The sequence below is a fragment of the Diuraphis noxia genome, unplaced genomic scaffold (assembly GCF_037042655.1).
Source record: "Diuraphis noxia isolate RWA-SAM2 unplaced genomic scaffold, SU_Dnox_SAM2 contig0003, whole genome shotgun sequence".
NCBI classification, from domain to species: Eukaryota; Metazoa; Arthropoda; class Insecta; order Hemiptera; family Aphididae; genus Diuraphis; species Diuraphis noxia.
Genome location: NW_028301713.1, coordinates 6,302,168 through 6,322,772, shown reverse-complemented (window position 1 = coordinate 6,322,772; position 20,605 = coordinate 6,302,168). Strand labels below are relative to the sequence as shown.

At 29.5% G+C, this 20,605-nt stretch overlaps 1 protein-coding gene and 1 long non-coding RNA gene across 5 annotated transcripts in view; one reads left to right on the top strand and one right to left on the bottom strand.

The window, feature by feature from the left end:
* Positions 1-17,753, top strand: part of LOC149056603 (uncharacterized) — a 41,323-nt gene extending 23,570 nt beyond the window's left edge. Inside the window, exons 4-12 of one of the 4 annotated variants that reach the window (XM_089222027.1) lie at positions 2,970-3,020; positions 4,714-4,758; positions 8,246-8,305; positions 11,436-11,486; positions 12,951-12,980; positions 13,140-13,184; positions 17,028-17,059; positions 17,125-17,148; positions 17,580-17,753. In XM_089222027.1, coding sequence (XP_089078153.1) covers positions 2,970-3,020; positions 4,714-4,758; positions 8,246-8,305; positions 11,436-11,486; positions 12,951-12,980; positions 13,140-13,184; positions 17,028-17,059; positions 17,125-17,145 — 335 coding nt within the window. In that variant the 3' untranslated portion in view covers positions 17,146-17,148; positions 17,580-17,753. Of the gene's footprint in view, positions 1-2,969; positions 3,021-4,713; positions 4,759-8,245; positions 8,306-11,435; positions 11,487-12,950; positions 12,981-13,139; positions 13,185-16,996; positions 17,060-17,124; positions 17,175-17,579 lie in introns of all 4 variants that reach the window. The other 3 variants (XM_089222026.1, XM_089222025.1, XM_089222024.1) reach the window with 3 other exon arrangements.
* LOC149056602 (uncharacterized) lies at positions 8,955-19,721 on the bottom strand. The gene is made up of 2 exons (XR_016190716.1): positions 19,118-19,721; positions 8,955-12,435 (listed from the first exon to the last, which is right to left on the bottom strand). It is a non-coding gene; the product is annotated as an uncharacterized LOC149056602 (long non-coding RNA).
* Between the last annotated feature and the right edge of the window lie 884 nt (positions 19,722-20,605).

The following is a 20,605-nucleotide window of genomic DNA, read 5'->3' as shown; positions in this document are numbered from 1 at the left end:
AATATAAGGAGATATTTGTAAGAATATTTGTGGGTCGACAATACAAAACGTAGGTACCATTTGCATTTTTGTCAAAATCGAGTTATACATTGAAATAATTTGTGTATGTGTTTATTTACGTGAGAATATTAAGATCTAAATTCAAAAACTTACAATCAATAAATTTGACTTTTCAGTAAAGTTTTCTAGATCTAATTGGTCTGAGTATTTTATTTATTATTGTAGGATCAGGATTTTGATTCGCACCTACTGTTTCAGTATTTTCATTTATTTGTTTAGCAGGTGTAAGTGAAATAGAATTATTCGTGGGTCTCAGTATTTTATCAATGAGTAATTAATCATTGTGTTTCTTCCAAATAGTTCCGTCATCGAGCTCTACATTATGTGTATTGCAACTAATGGTTTTAATAATTGTACCCTTTTGCCATTTATTGTTATTATTTCTATAATATCTATCTAAATCATTATCGCCTGTATTAAATGATACGGTCCAATTATCACCATGTTATTTGTCGGTCAATAACCACTTCACTTGTATTCCGCATTAACGCGTCAAATTGTAAACGTTGTTGTAACGTGTCCGCTTCTGCACTCGAATTTGTATTTAAGATATAATTAAGATACACAGATTTACATTAACATAAAGTATTTTTATTAATATCCAACGACTAATCTCTATATTACAAGTACGTGGTCAGACTCTCTAGTAATCGACTCCCCGACTTACTCTATGACTTCCCTATTTATGCTACGTGGAGTCCTATTGTAATCATGACGTCCGTCTAATCAAAGGTGTATGTTATTTCCAGTTTTAACCTTTGATCTATGCTAACGCTTTCCTATAATCTGGTTATTTCAAAGTCGATGAATGTCAGTGAATATAAATACATAACTATATCAATTACTTTACATATTAATAATAATGAGGATCATTTCAACGTGTTGATCGACCTAACATTAGCTTAGCTGGCGTTCTCGGGTTGTTGAATGAGGTACATTACGATACATAAAAAGAAATTTATTTAATTGAGATTGTACAGTCGAGCATTGTTTAAAGAAATTGTTTTGACTGCCGATTCTGCACAACCGTTTGATTCTGGGTTATACGCTTTATGACTATAGATTTTTGCAATATGCTTGAAATTCAAGACCTGTGAAACATTTTGCGCTGCCCGATGTAATTGTGTTATGGAATGCCAAATCATTCTATAGTTTCTAAAAATGTTTGAATAACATATAACATCACAGCATTTTTGGTCTATTATTATCATTATATACAGTCCCCAAGCATACCTTTGTCCCTATTATATACAGTTGCGTTTACCTCATAGACCTTATACTCATAGACGGAACATCCAGGTGGGATGCGGGTGGGTGGTGCGGTCTTTCCTAGCGTGCCAGCAGTGATGCCATTCCTTGCGACCAAAAACATTGTTATTAACATTTACCATTTTATAATTACAACTTCATTATTGTATACTGCATAGACCAAAGCCAAAAAGACTTATAAATTATAATCAGCTAGACTATATTACTATAATAGTTCTATTGTAATTTGTAAGTAGGTACTAGTAAGTTGTAAGTAGTACCTAGTATAAAATAAGTTTAATATATGCTTTTTATAAAAATGGTGAAGAAAGCAGCTCTTGGACGACAAACTATATTATATAGTATATATAATATTATCTAACTGAACATTTTATAATAATAAATATAGAAAGTTGAAGAACTTGAAAAAGAAGGAAAACGAAGAAGCACTTAGAGAAGAAGCTGGATATTATGCTATTGATATTATATGTTATAATATTATTGTATAAATCATGATATAATGAATATAAACATAAATAGGAAATATAACAGTAATTTACTATTGTGATAGTACGCGGTGTGTTGATAAGTCGCAGGCGCAACAGAATTAAAAATTATTGTACAATACGATAGGCCTTGTGCGCATGTGCGGTGTACGGGTGTACTACCTTGATCAGCGCCCTCACGCTTGGACACCGGAATTACAACCACGTTCCGTCTATGAGTAAGGTCTATGGTTTACCTACCTAGGTACAATAGTCATTATGAACAACTTATATCGCGCACTAATGCAGTAATGATCGTAGTATTATATAATTATAGTCCCTCGACCCCTCTTTATGAAGTCTTCGACGTTGACACGCCGCTACATCAGGCCGTGAGGCCGTCCGTTACCGTTCGGCACGATCTGCCAGATCAACTTGTCCCCCGAAATTATATGATTGTATGAAAATCCACAATAGCAACACACTGACCTTCCCCACTTTGCACATGTACAAAGCGCCGACACCAGTCATCTGCCAAGTTACGTCTCCGTCCTTCGACAAGGCGACGACTCCACACTCTTTTTGCGACCGCTGAAATTGCTGAATGTGTGCAACTGTCACGTCTCCGGCACTTCGATCCAATTCTCATGGTCAACCCATGCATCCAACATCATCATACTCAACGTTATATTTGTTTGTCGATTTGTCAAACCTTACACCATGATGGGCTAGGGCTATAACAATGGGCCCATTGGCGAAGCCACCAATTCAGACACGCCGTTCAGTCTAGCATCGTCAAAGTCGTAATATGAATTTCCCTTGTCCCCCCTCCCTTTAAAAGCACAATTATAGGCGTCTCAAGATGCGGGTCCTTTTCTTCTCCTTTGTCCCCGAGCTGTCACAAGCTTCTCACGCTTCAGCATTTTATTTATAACAAAAAATATCGTTAAAAGATACCATGAGGTACGCTCCCGACCACGAGCAATGTGGTACGTGGTCTCCCTTGGGCCAGGATAATAAATCTATTATTTAATATTGTCACGTGGGATTCAGTTTCATTATAATTACTAATGAACTCATGTTTCATATTATATTGTCTTGTGACGAGTTTCTTATTATATCTATCTCCTTAACTAAATAAATGCAGAATATATAATATAATTTATAATTGTATAGCTTTACATCATTTAATTGGCCAAGATTTTGAAACCGTACATGGAAATTTTGGTAAGTATATGTTATCAGTTATTTATAGTGTTGTATTTAATTAACGATCAAATTATTGTGAGGGTGAAAATATGTAGTTATTAGATAGTTATAAAAATATTTTTGGACTGCTATTATGTACGAATGTTCCTATTATTTCATTAATGTTAATTTATAATTATGTTCCTACGTGGTATTATAAATCGTAAAATACAAATATTTATTATATATTTCCATATTATTATCAAAGGATTCTACACTGTCGTAGTAATATTTAAAGTCCTACAAGTCTTCTACACTCGTTCCAGTTGTTCAGTTATATGTGATATTAAGATCCTAATTGCTAAATGCTTTTAGTTTTTCATGCAGTTCTATATTTGCTTTTGGGTATCTGTTGTTGTTGAATCTTATTGTTCTAACCATTACTTTAAAAGATATTTAAGTCCATTTAATATCAGTTATAAGTTCAAATAATCGGGTTTTTGTTACTCTGGCATATGTTTATATCATATAACGTCACTCAACGCTATTGAGTTATGATACATACCTAACTGCATTTTCCTTTTAATTTGATTATAAATTTAATTGCAATCGTAGTTGGATATCATTGAAATTTCGAGACAAGTAGCAACAATTTTGAAATATCCACTCTATTCATCGAGTGAAAGTCATATTAGTTAGGTTTATTTAATCCTTTACTGAAAACTGAGTGTCATACTTCAATGCAATAGGTATCATTAATATTTTCAATTTAATTTTGCGTTGTTTGTTGTGGTATTACGTGCACAAATGTACCTTAAGTCGACTAGACTGAAATAGAAAAGGGGGAAGTGGATATCACTTTGCTGTACAGTAGGTTACAAGTGGGTTACTGTATTGAATGGAATTAAATTTGAATTCAATGATATTATATCATTGTAAACGAAAAATTATTCTGAGCGGAGACAGTTTATCTGTCTAGGTTATATTATAGATTAATCAAAATGTCCAAAACTTAGATTTAAAAGACAATTTTTTACGAATTTCTAGCTTAAAATAATTTGCGAATTTTTGTAATTTTTACGTATATTGTAAAAATTCAAACTTTGAATGCTTGAAAAAAAAAAATTGTGATTTTGTATTTCTTTTATTTTTCAACTGACATTGTAACAATATGTTATGAACCTTGTATTAAATTTTCAAGCTTGTCTACCCAACAAATAAATTTTTATCGATATTAATTTAAAAAAAAACTAATAATGATCGAAAATTGCATATGCTAATAAATAGATCAACTTAAGTCGAAAATTTTTGAAAATTGCACGGTGGATAGAATATACTTCTATAAATATTTAACGAAAATTTCGTGTATCTATGGTCATTTTTTTAAAAATTATGTACATCAAAAACTAAAATAATTTTGTCGAAAACTGATAGTGCGTAAAATTTCCGGTTTTCCTCTTAATTTTTAGTTTGTTTATCCTGATTATTTAGAAAAATATTGAGTATTTTTCACTTTTGACCCCCCCCCCCTCTAGATACACTTTCTGATCGTACGAGGTACTGAAGTCGAAAATTGAAGCACTTTTACTGTCCCAAAACGTGATGACAGACACACACACAAAAAAAAAACACACATCATAGTAAAATCAATACATTCCTCACTCCGCTAAGAATCTAAAATAATAACAAACTAGGATTTATGTGAATATTAATGTTTTTTATTAATTTGTAGAGAATCAGTACAAACGTAATATCAATGGTATTACTTATAATCATCGTAAGTATATATTACTTTGGTAGACAACAGTAAATTATATATTACATACCTTATGGTAACCAGAATAGTTTGTCTTTCTTTCTCCTGGAGAATCACTATATAGTGTTACAGAAAACCCGGGATTCCAAGCCATGAACTGAGTTTAATTAGTTGGTTCATACTTTCTTCTCCGGTTTTGAGGATTGTACGTCTGTCTAACAACCCGGCCTCTGAAAAATTGTCCTTGTTGTGTATTTCCTAACTAAGCCTCGGAACTACGATGATATAAATGGTAAAACTCTGACACTGTCAAAATAATGACACAAAATCCTTTCCGAGTAATTGTAGATAGTTATATAAAACAAAATAATGACCAATAAAGTAGTTACAATACGGTAACATAACGGTTACAGTTGTTACGAATCTCCAAGGAGGTCCGTGCACAAATAAAATAACAAATAAATATTTTGGTTAGATATTCGATCTATTGTCAAATATTGAGTTTCATACTTATTTGTATCACGCTAAAGTAATAATTTAAATGTAACTATAAATATGTATATTGTAATTTCGAATACAAGTACAGTAGAACCTCGACTATCCGAACTAATTGGGACCACACCGAGTTCGGATAATAAAAATAAAAATAAATATTTATACAGAGTATAACAAAAAGACGTGACAAAAAATAAATAAATCATACTAATTAAACATATGACAAATATTGTTAATACAAAATTCTGTATTGAATACTTAGAAATAAGTACAATGAACTGAAATGAAATAACATATGGATAATAGAGGGTTTGTATAACAGAGGTTCGGATAATAGAGGTTCCACTGTATATGGAGCTGATTAGAATGCAACGTTCGTGAAGTTGGCCCACCCAATTACTCCAAATTTTTCAAATCTATGCCATTATTTTGCAATTTATTTGCAAGTATTTGCAAGTCTATTTTTAGAATTTGCAAGTCCAAACTTTTACCGTGAAATGAAAATATTAAAAGTTGGGCCAACTTCACGTGGCCCACCCAAGGTGTCCCAGAGCTTCAAAGTAGGTATCAAACGAAACCTAATCATTAGCAAGTATTTGCAAGTCCGTTTTTAGAATTTGCAATTAAATCGAACGACATCCACGAACTTTCAAAGTTAGGAAGTTAGCCCACCCAAGTTGTCCAAGAACTTCAAAGTAGGTATCAAACGAAAGCTAATCATTACAAAGTATTTGCAAGTCCGTTTTTAGAATTTGCAAGTAAATCGAACGACATCCACGAACTTTCAAAGTTAGGAAGTTAGCCTACCCAAGTTGTCCCAGAGCTTCAAAGTAGGTATCAAACGAAAGCTAATCATTAGCAAGTATTTGCAAGTCCGTTTTTAGAATTTGGAATTAAATCGAACGACATCCACGAACTTTCAATGTTAGGAAGTTAGTCCACCCAAGTTATCCAAGAACTTCAAAGTAGGTATCAAACGAATTGGGAATTTTTTACTTTTGACCCCCCCAAAGTATTAACTAGATTCACTTTCTGATCGAATGAAGTACTGAAGTCGAAAATCGAAGGACAATTACTGTCCCAAAACGTGATGCCAGACACAAAAAAAAAAAATACAAAAAAATTCGTTTTTCGTATACAACGATATAATATCATTGGATTCAAATTCCATCTATTACAGTAACCCACTTGTAACCTACTGTGCATCAGAGCGACATCCACGACTTACCTGCTGTTTTTCTATTAAGAATATGCAACTATTCCTAATTAATTATCAGTTTATTTGCTTGTAAGTACCTACCATATAATTTTTTTTTTCATGTACATCGTATACCCTCAGCAACATGGGACTTGTGCTTAAAGTGATTACCGTATAATTTGTGATATATTTTTTTATAAATATTCTACATGTAAGTTCTAATTAAAATGCTATTGTTGTTGGTGACTTTATTATTTATTTAAATAACTATTTGATGGATAAGATTTATAATTTATTTTTTAGTATGATGCTAATCTATTAAATAAAACATAGTAAATTATCAAAGTCATTTATTGACCAAATTGATAAATTATCAAACAACAATATTAATAGTGTTAAATTTACTTTAAATACCAACAATAATTTAATGAAACAATTATAAATTTGAGTCTAGAAAAATATCTTTTTTTGAATAATATTGATATATATGTATTAATTTACTTATAATTGTGATAGATTCTACTTTTTTTAATTTATCAAGTAAATCTATATGATAGAACTAGATATAACGAAATATATTCTATGAAATTAAATTTAAAAAATATTCATAAAATTCAATTTTGCTGGATAAACATAAAGAAAGTATTTCAATAAAATTAAAAGCTTAAAAATAGGTATCAGAACTATACTAAAATTATATTTTATAGAGGAATTAGGAATAGTTGCATATTCTTAATAGAAAAACAGCGGGTAAGTCGTGGATGTCGCTCTGATGCACAGTAGGTTACAAGTGGGTTACTGTAATAGATGGAATTTGAATCCAATGATATTATATCGTTGTATACGAAAAACGAAAAACGAATTTTTTTGTATTTTTTTTTTTGTGTCTGGCATCACGTTTTGGGACAGTAATTGTCCTTCGATTTTCGACTTCAGTACTTCATTCGATCAGAAAGTGAATCTAGTTAATACTTTGGGGGGGTCAAAAGTAAAAAATTCCCAATTCGTTTGATACCTACTTTGAAGTTCTTGGATAACTTGGGTGGACTAACTTCCTAACATTGAAAGTTCGTGGATGTCGTTCGATTTAATTCCAAATTCTAAAAACGGACTTGCAAATACTTGCTAATGATTAGCTTTCGTTTGATACCTAATTTGAAGTTCATGGATAACTTGGGTGGGCTAACTTCCTAACTTTGAAAGTTCGTGGATGTCGTTCGATTTACTTGCAAATTCTAAAAACGAACTTGCAAATACTTGCTAATGATTAGCTTTCGTTTGATACCTACTTTGAAGTTCTTGGATAACTTGGGTGGGCTAACTTCCTAACTTTGAAAGTTCGTGGATGTCGTTCGATTTAATTGCAAATTCTAAAAACGGACTTGCAAATACTTGCTAATGATTAGGTTTCGTTTGATACCTACTTTGAAGTTCTTGGATAACTTGGGTGAACTAACTTCCTAACTTTGAAAGTTCGTGGATGTCGTTCGATTTATTGCAAATTCTAAAAACGGACTTGCAAATACTTGCTAATGATTAGCTTTCGTTTGATATCTACTTTGAAGCTCTGGGACAACTTGGGTGGGCTACGTGAAGTTGGCCAAACTTTTAATATTTTTATTTCACGGTAAAAGTTTGGACTTGCAAATTCTAAAAATAGACTTGCAAATACTTGCGAATAACTTGCAAAATAATGGCATAGATTCGGAAAAATTTGGAGTAATTGGGTGGGCCAACTTCACGAACGTTAGAATGCAACATAAAAACAGTAATAATCTGAGATAAATGAAAAGTAAAATTAATTATAATTTATAGAGTCATTAAGAATAGTTTTAAATGGGAATTTTCCTGATGAGCAAATAGTGAATGATTTGAGTAAGTATACATTACTAGTTGTATATATATATGTTATTTTTATATATTATATCTATATTACCTACCCTGTTATAATATTACATTTGGCCTTAAGAGGACGCTACACTTGCATGTGTTGTCTCCGTCTTACAAATGTAAAACATTGGAAAACAGGTTTGCGCGGTAAAGAACCACTCAAGCTGTAATACAAGTTAAGCAACCAAATTTTCACACAATGAAGAGAATATTTACTGTGCAACGTTGTTTTTAATTTTTCGATATCACAAATAAGAAAAAAGTTCTTATTATTAAGAGGTCATTATTTTCGAGATTTTCAATTTTAAATAACTTTTTTTTTAGTTCCGATATCGAAAAAATATTTTTAATTTTCCTCTAATTGTGTGAAAATTTGGATGCTTAGCTTGGATTACAGCTTGAGCGATTCTTTACCGCACAAAACAGTTTTTGCAATGTTTTACATTAGTAAGACGGAATAAACACGTCATGCAAGTGTAGGGTCCTCATAAGCCACGGTTTATATTCATTTTAGGTTTTTGTGTATTTTTGTATAGGCTGATGTCGAATCTAATAGTTCTAGTCATATATTTAGGATATATTTCAGTATTTTTTAATGAAGTCGAGTTATATAATATAAAAAGCCACGTGTAACTGTTGGTAATAACTAGTATTTATTTGAATAATAATATATATTCCGTTACATTAATCCCGAGATTTTGTCACAATGATGGTTCTTGTCGCAATGACAACACACATATGATATTAAATATTGTTTACAAAAAAATAAAGACAATAAATATGGGTGTATAGTGTGTACTGTGTATACAACAATAATACACATTACACAGACTTCTATACTAACTAGATAAGGTACTCATATATTATTTACATAGTTATCAGTGAAGCTCGCACGGGGATGATCGCCATTTTGTTGGTTGGCAAAACATTGGTAGGCATACATAAAATGTATAAAGAATAATTAATAAAATTAAAAAATTTTTTAAAGGTGAAATAAAATAATGATGACAAAATGATCTATAAAAAATATTTTCGTTTTATTACAAACAACAATTCTAGAAATAATAAAATACATAATATCTCCCGAAATAATGGTGATATCGGAATTCTGGTTTTGTAATAAGACTCACAGGGATAAGAACTACAATTATTTCATATTTTAATTTATTTTAATGTTTTGGTAAAAAAGTTAAAAAATATATTTTTATATTTAATTATTTCCAAAACAGTTAAAGATAGTCATTTTGTAGAGTTTATTTTTCTGAAAATATTGACGTTTCGAAATTGTGTTTTCATTGATTTTCTGATTTTTAATATTTTTTTTAGTTTCGAGAAAAATTGCGAATTATTTAACACCATAATGTTATCAAACATGTGACCCACCGCACCGCGCGCATTCCCACACAGCCGGCAGAATACTTTCCGTGTTCCTAATGGTTATAAATTTATAATCATATTTTATTTCTTCAAAACTAGAAAAAGTATTTAAAATCAGGAAATCAATGAAAATAAAATTTTGAAACGTCAATATTTTCAGAAAAATAAACTCTATAGAATGGCTATCATTATTTTTTTTTTTGGAAATAATTAAATAAAGAAAATATATTAGGTATTTAAATTTTTTACAAAAACATTAAAATAAATTAAAAAATAAAATAATTGTAGTTCTTATCCCTATGAATCTTATTATAAAACCAGAATTTTGATATCTCCATTATTTCGTGACATATCGAAATGAGTAAATCCTCGCGAGAAACCCTGCATTATAATAAATTATTATGAATTGTGCTTTTTTCAAAACTTTGCACTTTATAGTATTATTTACAATTATATACTACCTATTAAATACTATTATATACATTATGATATATCTACTCAATCGTTTCCGACTTGACCGAGTAAAGTTCCGTACTTACGTATACATACTACATTTTAAAAACTTATTTATTTTTAATTTGTTTTCAAATTTACGGTTGTAAATGTTAATATATTCCATCATGCTAGTACCCTAAATAAATATTTTTTTCATTTTGAAACCTATACATAATAAACAGCACTATCTAAACATAGTTAGGTTAGGTTAGGTTATCCATATAAATTATTTATTTATATTAGTTATTTATCCATATAAATGTTTCCGCTATAAATCAATACAGTAATTGAATGTTAGTATTTTACATAGGTTAGGTATGTAAAAATTAATATAATATTAGGAACTATTTTGAATTCAGATTTTAGTCGACATAATTTGGTTAGTAAATTTTCTGTTACTGCGATAACTAATAATATTATCTTGTAAACATCGTCTGCTTTGCACGATTGCACGTACTACTGTAGTAGTCCGTGCTGCTTTGTAAATGGTGGCCAACTTCAATAATAAGAAGGAGACGGCTATCAAGGTGTTGAATATATATATACAATATATATGTGGTCCTGTTCAGGCAATGTGAACCACGATGTTTTTTTTTACCAACTAATGATATTGACCGAATAAACAATAATTAATTATATTCATGTATCATATTAATATTACTATTACAAATATTTTGATGAAATTACAAAAAAAAAAATATTATCATTTTATTTAGGTTAGTCGAATATATAAATGATTACTCATAATATATCGTTGACTGATTTTATCAAGACAGCTATTCATTTTATCATTCCAATATAGCCATATCCGTAAAGAAAATTTATGATTCTTAAATAGGTTACGATAGCAAACCAAAACAAGTTTTTACAGCGTGTTTCAAAAATTACGTAGTTTATTGTGATTGAATTTATTATAAATTACTTAAATTATTTAACAATTATTATTATTGTGGCGACGTAAACAACGCACCACGAGTCGTCCAAGTTGTTTACAATATTATCAGTGAATAATGGGAAAATCCCATGTTCTAGAATATACGATAATCATCTCGTGAGGGTAATTTCGAAAAAGTTCTAGAACAATCGACGCATATATATACCGACGGGTCAGACGCTCAGTCAGTCAGTCCGTCAAATGAAATATTATTTTCTATTCTTGTGTTGTAATTAAGTACTCGGTACAAAAATTACGTGTAGTTGATAGTGTTGTGATTTACGAATAATACACGAAACTTTTTTGCAGTTTATAGTTTTGAGCCTACGAGTTATTTTCATCGGATAATCGATGGCTTAAGTAAGTATACTTAACCAGTTATTCATATTGTTATATTTAAATATTTTGTAATGTATACTGTGCTTATACATTTATTACAAAAAATCTTCCAAATACAAATACGTACATATTCATCATGAAATCAAATATGGCGTATTAGTGACAACACCAACACGTTAAGCGATATCTAGATTATTACTATGTAAATTCAGAGCAATTGGCTATAACATGGATATATTATTATATTTGGATATTTGAATAGAACATTATATTTATTTCTGCATCGGAGAAAAGGGAAATAACCCTACTTACATCAAGCACATATGATAAATTGCATTATTCTCAGTGGCGCCGATGTCAATTTCAAATTAATGGTAATGCATAACGATAAAATCTGTGATTGGTAGGAACCACCACCATTTTATCCCAAATAGACCCGTGGGGGCGATGATATACCCACACGCCTATTTATAGCTGTCACAATTACAAAATAATACTTATAATGTTTGACTTGATTTTTCATATATATTATTTTAAAACACAAACAAACTAAAAATAGTGATTTTAGTACTAATATAGTTGTCCATCACTTAGGTATTCATTTACATAGTTTTATTTAAAAATTAAGTCCATTTAGTATTTACCAAATGCATTATGTTATTGGGAATAACATTAAATAACATTAAACAAAGAATACAGTTAACATTTTACTATACATCATATAATGTAAACAGTTTGCTCTATTCATACTAGGAGAATAAGTCTACCAATCATGATGAACTTTACTTCCATCCTGGACAGTTGCACTTTACCACAAATTAGTAAATCGAAGACCGAATCACGAGGGAATGATTTAACTGCTAAAAATCTTCCGGCATTGGTTGACATGGGTCCAAAGTATAAAAGTATTGTTTTAGTTCTGACGGAATAGTTTCATATCTTGCTAGTATAGCTTAATCATTTTTCCATACTAAATTTGAAAAAATTAACAATAAGTTTTCGATGCAAATTCAAATATTGTTTAATAAATAACAACTCAAATTAAAAATTTAAATTCATACCTGTAGTTGTATTTTTTAGTGCCTAATAATAATAATTTATTCTATCATTATTTTTAGCTATTCTATTATAAATATAACGATCAGAAAATCTATCGATCTTGAAAGGGGGAATTATGGAGTTCGAAGTTAGTTGTAAAAATAGTAGGCTGTGCTTACTACCTAGTAAATGTTAATGCATAGTTATGCATATCTACGTAGTATAACGCATTGTAAAATACAGAACATATATATCATGTACATCGTTCCCTATTACTATTATAAGATTATACTTCATCGTAATAATATTAAAAGCACCACAATTCATTCATCTTCTTTCCTTTTGTCTTATCATAATATATAACATAACCATTCTTAATATTATTTGTCGGTGATATTTATAAGGTAATGCAGTAATGAATAATATCTAATGTATATGTTATATTAGAATTAGAAGAAAACATTCAGAGTTGCGGTGGTAAGTTATTTTTATGATCATAATTAAAGGCTTAAATTACAAATCATTTACTATTCATGTTTGTTATTTATTACTGTGTAAATGTAAAATGTATCATTTAAAAGTTAACAATAAACACTTTTTAAGCATATTTGGAACTAATAATTAAAAAAATTTCAGAACCGTTAAAAACTTTTCTCTTAAGCTATATGGAACTGGATAATAGTATGTAAATATTATGTAGCATGTTTAAATATATATATATATATATACAAATAGTATGTAAGAATAATTAACAGGAAAAACTAAAAATTTCTCTCGTTCTAATTATTTTTTTAGTATATTATTATAATATTAGGGATCGGATGTTAATGAAATTGCATATTTTTTCTATCTATCCTATTTAATGTTAACCTAGGTACAAATTTAATTCATGTTCAACTGAACCAAATAATACTATTTTTATTTTGCATATTTAATGGTTTTGTATTTTAATTGTCTATTTTGAGATTTTAAGAATAAAAATGCATATTTCTATTCATTAAAAAAAAAAATAAAACAATTCAAATTAACAAGCAATACGATTTATTCCAAAATTTGTATATCTATTATATAAGCTTAATAGGTGGTAACTACAATCTACCACGCATTGACGTAAAATATAAATGTTTCATTATCGTGTTTGTACGGGACTAGGTTCGGTACTTTATTTATTACATATCTAACGTATTATAGTAATAATATAATTTTGTATACGGGCATACGGCAATGACTGGACAATGTATTAGTACGACTTAAATTATTGTCGTGTCGGTCGAAACGTGTATCGAAGAGTCTCGCTAGAGACTCCTTTCTGTGCATAAGTAACACCGACCGATAGCGTGACTATTATACATTAAGTTTCGTCTCGGCGCTCGGACCTCTCACTCGCACGCGTTGGTTGAATGCGGAGTGCGAGAGAGACAGAGCTAAAAACTGCAGTTTTGTGGGTCTTTTCTTTCGTTCCGTCGTACGGCGAGATGCGGCCACCCAAACTTCCCCTTCCAACGCCGTAGCAACCGCCACGCGCAGTACCGCTACCGTACCGCGAACCTCATACACAACAACAGCTATTCACTGTGCGAACGCCGCGGAACATTCAACATACTACCGTGGTCTCGTCGTCTCCTGCATTGTACATTATTTTACGCGGTTTATTGTTATACAAAACAACAGCTACGTGCGGTGCAACTCCTTATGTTATAGGGAGCTATTATATGTACCTATTATAACTATTTTAATACTATAATAATAATAATTATTATTAAATAATTGTATTATTAATATAAAAAAATATTATATTCTGTGCATAAGTAACAGCACACCGACCGATAACGTGACTATTATACATTAAGTTTCGTCTCGGCGCTCGGACCTCTCACTCGTATTATATATTACAAAATAATTAAATTGTCCCGAGATATCAAAGTAAAACGTACTTCGAAAAAATAATTGAAATCCTCAAAAAATCTACTTCGGAGAAGTAAAAAAGGCTTTCTGTGCGTAAGTTGAAGAGATTGGGAGAAAAGATAGAACTTTGGTGTTAATAAAGATGTGAAATCAATCTCAAAGTTCTGTGCCAAAAAGGGCCACGGTTGAAAAAATAGAATTTGGAGCTTATTAAAGAAGTGAAATCAATACCCAAATTATGTGCCTCAACTTAAAAAAATATCTTATTCAAAAAAATGTCAAGATGTTCAACTGTACAAACATTGAAAAAAATATTAGCACAGAACGGCGTACAATAATAATGAATTACCCATAAATCGGAGTTGTTGACTTGTTTAGTTGTTTACGAGTTTAACTGTCTGACTAGAACTTTTGTTGATTATCTGTAATTCACGCCGTTCTGTGCTAATATTTTTTTTCAATGTTTGTACAGTTGAACATCTTGACATTTTTTTGAATAAGATATTTTTTCAAGTTGAGGCACATAATTTGGGTATTGATTTCACTTCTTTAATAAGCTCCAAATTCTATTTTTTCAACCGTGGCCCTTTTTGGCACAGAACTTTGAGATTGATTTCACATCTTTATTAACACCAAAGTTCTATCTTTTCTCCCAATCTCTTCAACTTACGCACAGAAAGCCTTTTTTACTTCTCCGAAGTAGATTTTTTGAGGATTATATATACATTTAAAATAGCAGCTAAATCGTGGATGTCACTCTGCTGTACAGTAGGTTACAAGTGGGTTACAATAATGGATGGAATTAAATTTGAATTCAATGATATTATATCATTTTAAACGAAAAATGATTCTGAGCTGAGACGGTTAATCTGTCTAGGATATATTATAGATTATTAAAAATTTTAAAATCTTAGATTTAAAAAGAAAAATTCTTATGAATTTCTAGCTTAAAATAATTTTCGAATTTTCGTGATTTTTACGTATGTTGTCAAAATTAAAATTTGAATGCTTCTAAAAAAAAAATAATGACTATGTATTTCTTTTATTTTTCAACTGCTACTGTAAAAATATGTTAGGAGCCTTGTATTTAATTTTCAAATCTTAGATCTAAAAAGAAAAACTGTTATGAATTTCTAGCATAAAATAATTTACGAATTTTCGTGATTTTTACATAATATGTTGTTGTCAAAATTCAAATTTTGAATACTTATATAAAAAAAAAATTGTGACTATATATTTCTTTTATTTTTCAACTGCTATTGTAAAAATATGTTAGAAGCTTTGTATTTAATTTTCAAATCTTAGATTGAAAAAGAAAAACTTTTATGAATTTCTATCTAAGATAATTTGAACATTGCCGTAATAAAAATTAAAATGTCAGTTAACAGCTCAAAACAAATCAAAATATTTTCAAAACTTTATAAAATATAGAAAATGCCTATAAAGTATTCAGTGAAAATTTCAAGTACCTGCGGTCTCTTGTTTTAGAGTTACACCAAAATAAGAAAATCGCTAAATGTGAAATCCAGTGAAAATCCTAAGTTGTAAAAATTTAAATTTCAAACGCTCATAAAAATTTAATTTGAATTTAAAGTGGACATTTTTTTTGTGATAATGATTGACAAACTTGTAAGGATACTTGTATTAAATTCTCAAATCTTATGTTTAAAAAGAACATTTTGTATGCATTTCTAGCTTAAACTTAATAATTTGTGAATTTTTGTGATTTTTACGTATTTTGTCAAAATTCAAACTTTGAATGATTATATTAAAAAAAATGTGACTATGAATTTATTTTATTTTTCGACTGCTATTGTAACAATATGTTAGGAAACATGTATTAAATTTTTTATCGATATAAATTTAAAAAAAAACTAATAATGATCGAAAATTGCATATACCCATGAATAATTAAACTTAAGTCGAAACTTTTTGAAAATGTCTATATAAAATGGATAGAATATACTTATATAAGCATTTGGTGAAAATTTCCTGCATCTATGGTAGTTTTTTTTTAAAGTTACATTAAAAACCAAAAACGATTTTGTCGAAAATTGATTGTGTGTAAAAATTCCCGTTTTTTCCTTCATTTTTAGTTTGTTTATCCCAATTATTAAGAAAAATATTGTGTATTTTTTACTTTTGCTCCCCCCTCCCCTAGATTCACTTTCTGATCGAATGAGATACTGAAGTAAAAAATCGAAGCACTTTTACTGCCACAAAACGTGATGACAGACACAAAAAAAAAAAAAATTAAAAAATTAAAAATAAAACACACAAAATGGTAAAATTAAAACGTTCCTCGCTCCACTCAGAATCTAAAAATGTTTTTTGGATTGTATTAAAACCAAATAATAAATTGCCTAAGAATACATATTATTAAATTTTTAGCGCATAGTTTGTAGTTTTTTAGTGCATAAATACATGCATATTACAGTAGTTTTAAGTGCATAAACAACATCCGAGCCCTAATTACAAGCTATGCTCTAAAATCATGAATCTGTACAAAAATTAAATTATTCATCGTAAAATAAATATATTTGATTCGATAACACTGTTATTTGTTGTATTTTTAAAATTTTTTCTAGATCCTCAAAATGTTTTCAATTTTTGTCTTAGTTATTCGCATGGTCCGGATACTACCTCATCTAGTAAGTTATATTATAAAACTACCATTGATTTATTTATCACAACACGTAATTCTGTATATTTGTAGGTGATGATGATTAGATCATAAAAGGTAAAAAATACCAGTACAAGGCATAGGTATGCATACTATATACGTAAATCATAATAATACTATAAAATGTTTAATATTAAACAACAAGTTGGTAAATGTATAGCTGTATAGCTAATCTATACTTATTATTACACAACATACATGTACAATGTATATCTCAAGGTAATAATTATGGTCATATTGTGTAAAAATATCAGAATTAAAAGGCTTGTACCAGTTAATAGAATATCTAATAAAATAATTAAATTCAATAAAGTTACTAAATTTCTAAAATTCTAAACATAAATAAATATATAATTAAAAAATCTAACCCTACAACTCATACATAATAGAGTATCTTATATATGTATTGTATATACGCAATTAAACTATTAATTTGTACTACAATACATTAAAAAAACTAAATTATTTCAAATTTTTATTTCATTTAGATTTTCAGATAAAGTTCAACCTCATCGTAATTTTGTTTTAATTCAATTGTATTGATATAATACGTCATATAAATAAGTTGGTAAATTATATTGTTACACACCTTAACTTTAAAGAATTATCTAAATGCATTTACCTATAATACATAATTATAAATATAATATGATAATATATAATATGCATTATTATTTTTTTTTTAATTTTGTAGTAAAAAAAACCTAACCTAATCTAACCAAAATAAATCAGTTTACACAACCTTTACCCTCAGACATTCACTTTGTCCTGGCGTAGCTCTATACGGCCATCCGATTCCCTAATCTCCAAAAATCAAATACCTCGGCCTTACTCTTGATCAAAGATTAACGTGGGTTCATCAAATCAGAACTAAAAGATTAGCCTTGAATCATCGTCTTCACTTGCTTAAACCTTTACTAGGTATGCAATAATCAATACACCTCTACTAAAACTAAGCTTCTTATATACAAAACGCTATTAAAACCACTATAGACCTACGGCCTTCAACTTTGGGGCAACGCGAAAAAGACAAATGCCTCAAAAATTCAAACCTTTCAAAATATTGCTCTTAGAAAACTGATGAATGTTCCACCCTACGTCTCAAATCATACATTACACGCCTAAACTAAAACTCAAAACAATAAATAACAAAGCAAAAATCTTTTATAAAAGATTCCATTGCCGCCTAAATAATCTCCCAAATCAACTTATAAAAAACTTTGCCACTCACGCAATACCTGGAAATCCAACGAGAAATTTGAAGCGTAAGTGCAGGTGTTTTGATCTCTTAAATTAAATTAAATTTATAAATTTATCATCAAGCTAACAGTAAGTGTCATCAAATGGCTCCTTTCAACAAAATCTCATGACCTGTAAACTTTTATCTAATATTCTTATTGTGTCAAGTATAATTAATGATACAGATCGTTTATTTCTTGTTAAAAAGCTTATCTATTAAAATAAGGTATATGGTTCTCATATTGTTTTATATTATGATCTTGGAACACAGATTTAGCTTAGATAACAAGGTTGGCGACATAGAATTGATTGTTTTTGATACAAAATAAGCTTTCTATATAATTGCATAATATAAAACCATATTTTGTAAAGCATAGTGTTTTGTACCGTTTATTTTATGAAATTTTTTAGTTAAGTACGTAACAGTGGTATTTATTGTCTCCGTCTTACCATTGCGTAATATAGCAAATTTACGCTCAGCAGAACACTTGTAGCTCCTTTAGTTTAAAAATTACAGTGAATCGACCTATTATGAAACTTGATGGTAAGAACATTATCTGTGATTGTACGTTGGTTTTTTTACGATAATTCAATTTTTAATTGAATTATAATCATTTTTAATGTACTGTATATTATATTAAGCATATAAAATACGCACTGGTAAGATGGAGACAATAAATACCACTGTTACGTACTCTTAACACCGAGTGTTAACATTTTCGTGGTTTGCTATGGTTTAAACTAAAAGCCGAGTATTTCTTATTATTTTATCAATAACTGAGTTTACTTTTAATTTGTAGCGTCCCAGCATACAGGAGGACAAACGACTGGTGTTGAGGTAGATGGATTTAGTGTAATAAGTATAACAACTTAATTTGTGATTAATTATTAGATATTTATTTGATTACTATGTAAATAAAACACTTTTTACTGCACAAATGATTTAGTTGCAAAATATTCTAAGTCCGAATAATTAAATTGGACTGGTGTCTGGCGTGAAGGTGCTTGCTCTGACTCTGGTGGCTCACGTCTGAATTGGGTCTAATCGGGGCTCTCCTATATAGTCCAGATAGTCCTACTCCCTGCGTTTCCTCTCCTATCGATAAGATAAGTATGTGTCCATGGCCGAGTCGTGCAAAAGCGTACGCGTGTATTGTTCTAATATCGCAGCTTCCCACGCCCATGCGACCGGTCGGTCCACATCCTGGTTATTCGCGATACGTAATCTCAATAACCCGACGACATTAATCATATCTCTAGATACGCCTGTCAATATTTCGTATATATAATTCCAACTATGGTGATATTTTGGAAAGGCTAGGAGTTTGGCCTTCGATATAGCTATTGAGGTCCTACACAATAGAATTGGTTGGCGAAATCATACGCCCCAGAGTCACTTATATCTACGTGTATATGCGTGTTTAGATGTCTCAGCGGGACGTCAGTACATAACAAATTCATTTTTTAATTTTAAACTAGTTTACCTTTATAAACAGAACAAAATAGAAACTCTAAATAGATAGATACTAATGGGTGGCTTCTGCCTGAAAAAATCATATTTTATAACTCTTTTTTAATACTTTATATTTTATATTTTATAAATCATATTTTATCTCATTTTTGCGTATTGTTCTAATCCAGAATACCTATATTGTAAATATCATAAAAAAATAAAAAAAAATAAAATACTTGATAGTTTCAAATTGATAATAATAATAAATTAAATTCAAATACCTTTATATCTGTCTTCAATTTGGCATAAACACAATAGTAGAAATCCGTATTCATACGATTTCAATATTAGTTGATATATTTTATATAGAAATCTAGTTTTTCCGATAACATTCTCAAGAATACAATTCGTGTATCGTTTGAGTTTGGTATCCTAATAATTGGTTTAATAATACGAGAAAAGTGCATGCGTCAACGTCATATTTCATATACCTATAATATTCTATGCTCAAATAATTATTTATCGGATTTTATTGTATGTGGACGTTATCAGAAAAACAAACGATATGATTTTAATATTATAAATAATTAAATTAAATCCCAAATTGAACAAAGTAGTTCGGAAGATACACAAGTGTTTGTTTTGATTCATAACACTGTCGTGAAGAGCATGGGAGTAAAATTTTAATTGAAACCTTGACATATATTACTTACAACCTGACTAGAAAATATTTTTAATTCATACATTTTTATTTTTTTTTTTGCTAATGAATTGCGTATAGGTACCTACATGGTTTTTGTTTTAGCTATCACCTATCACAAA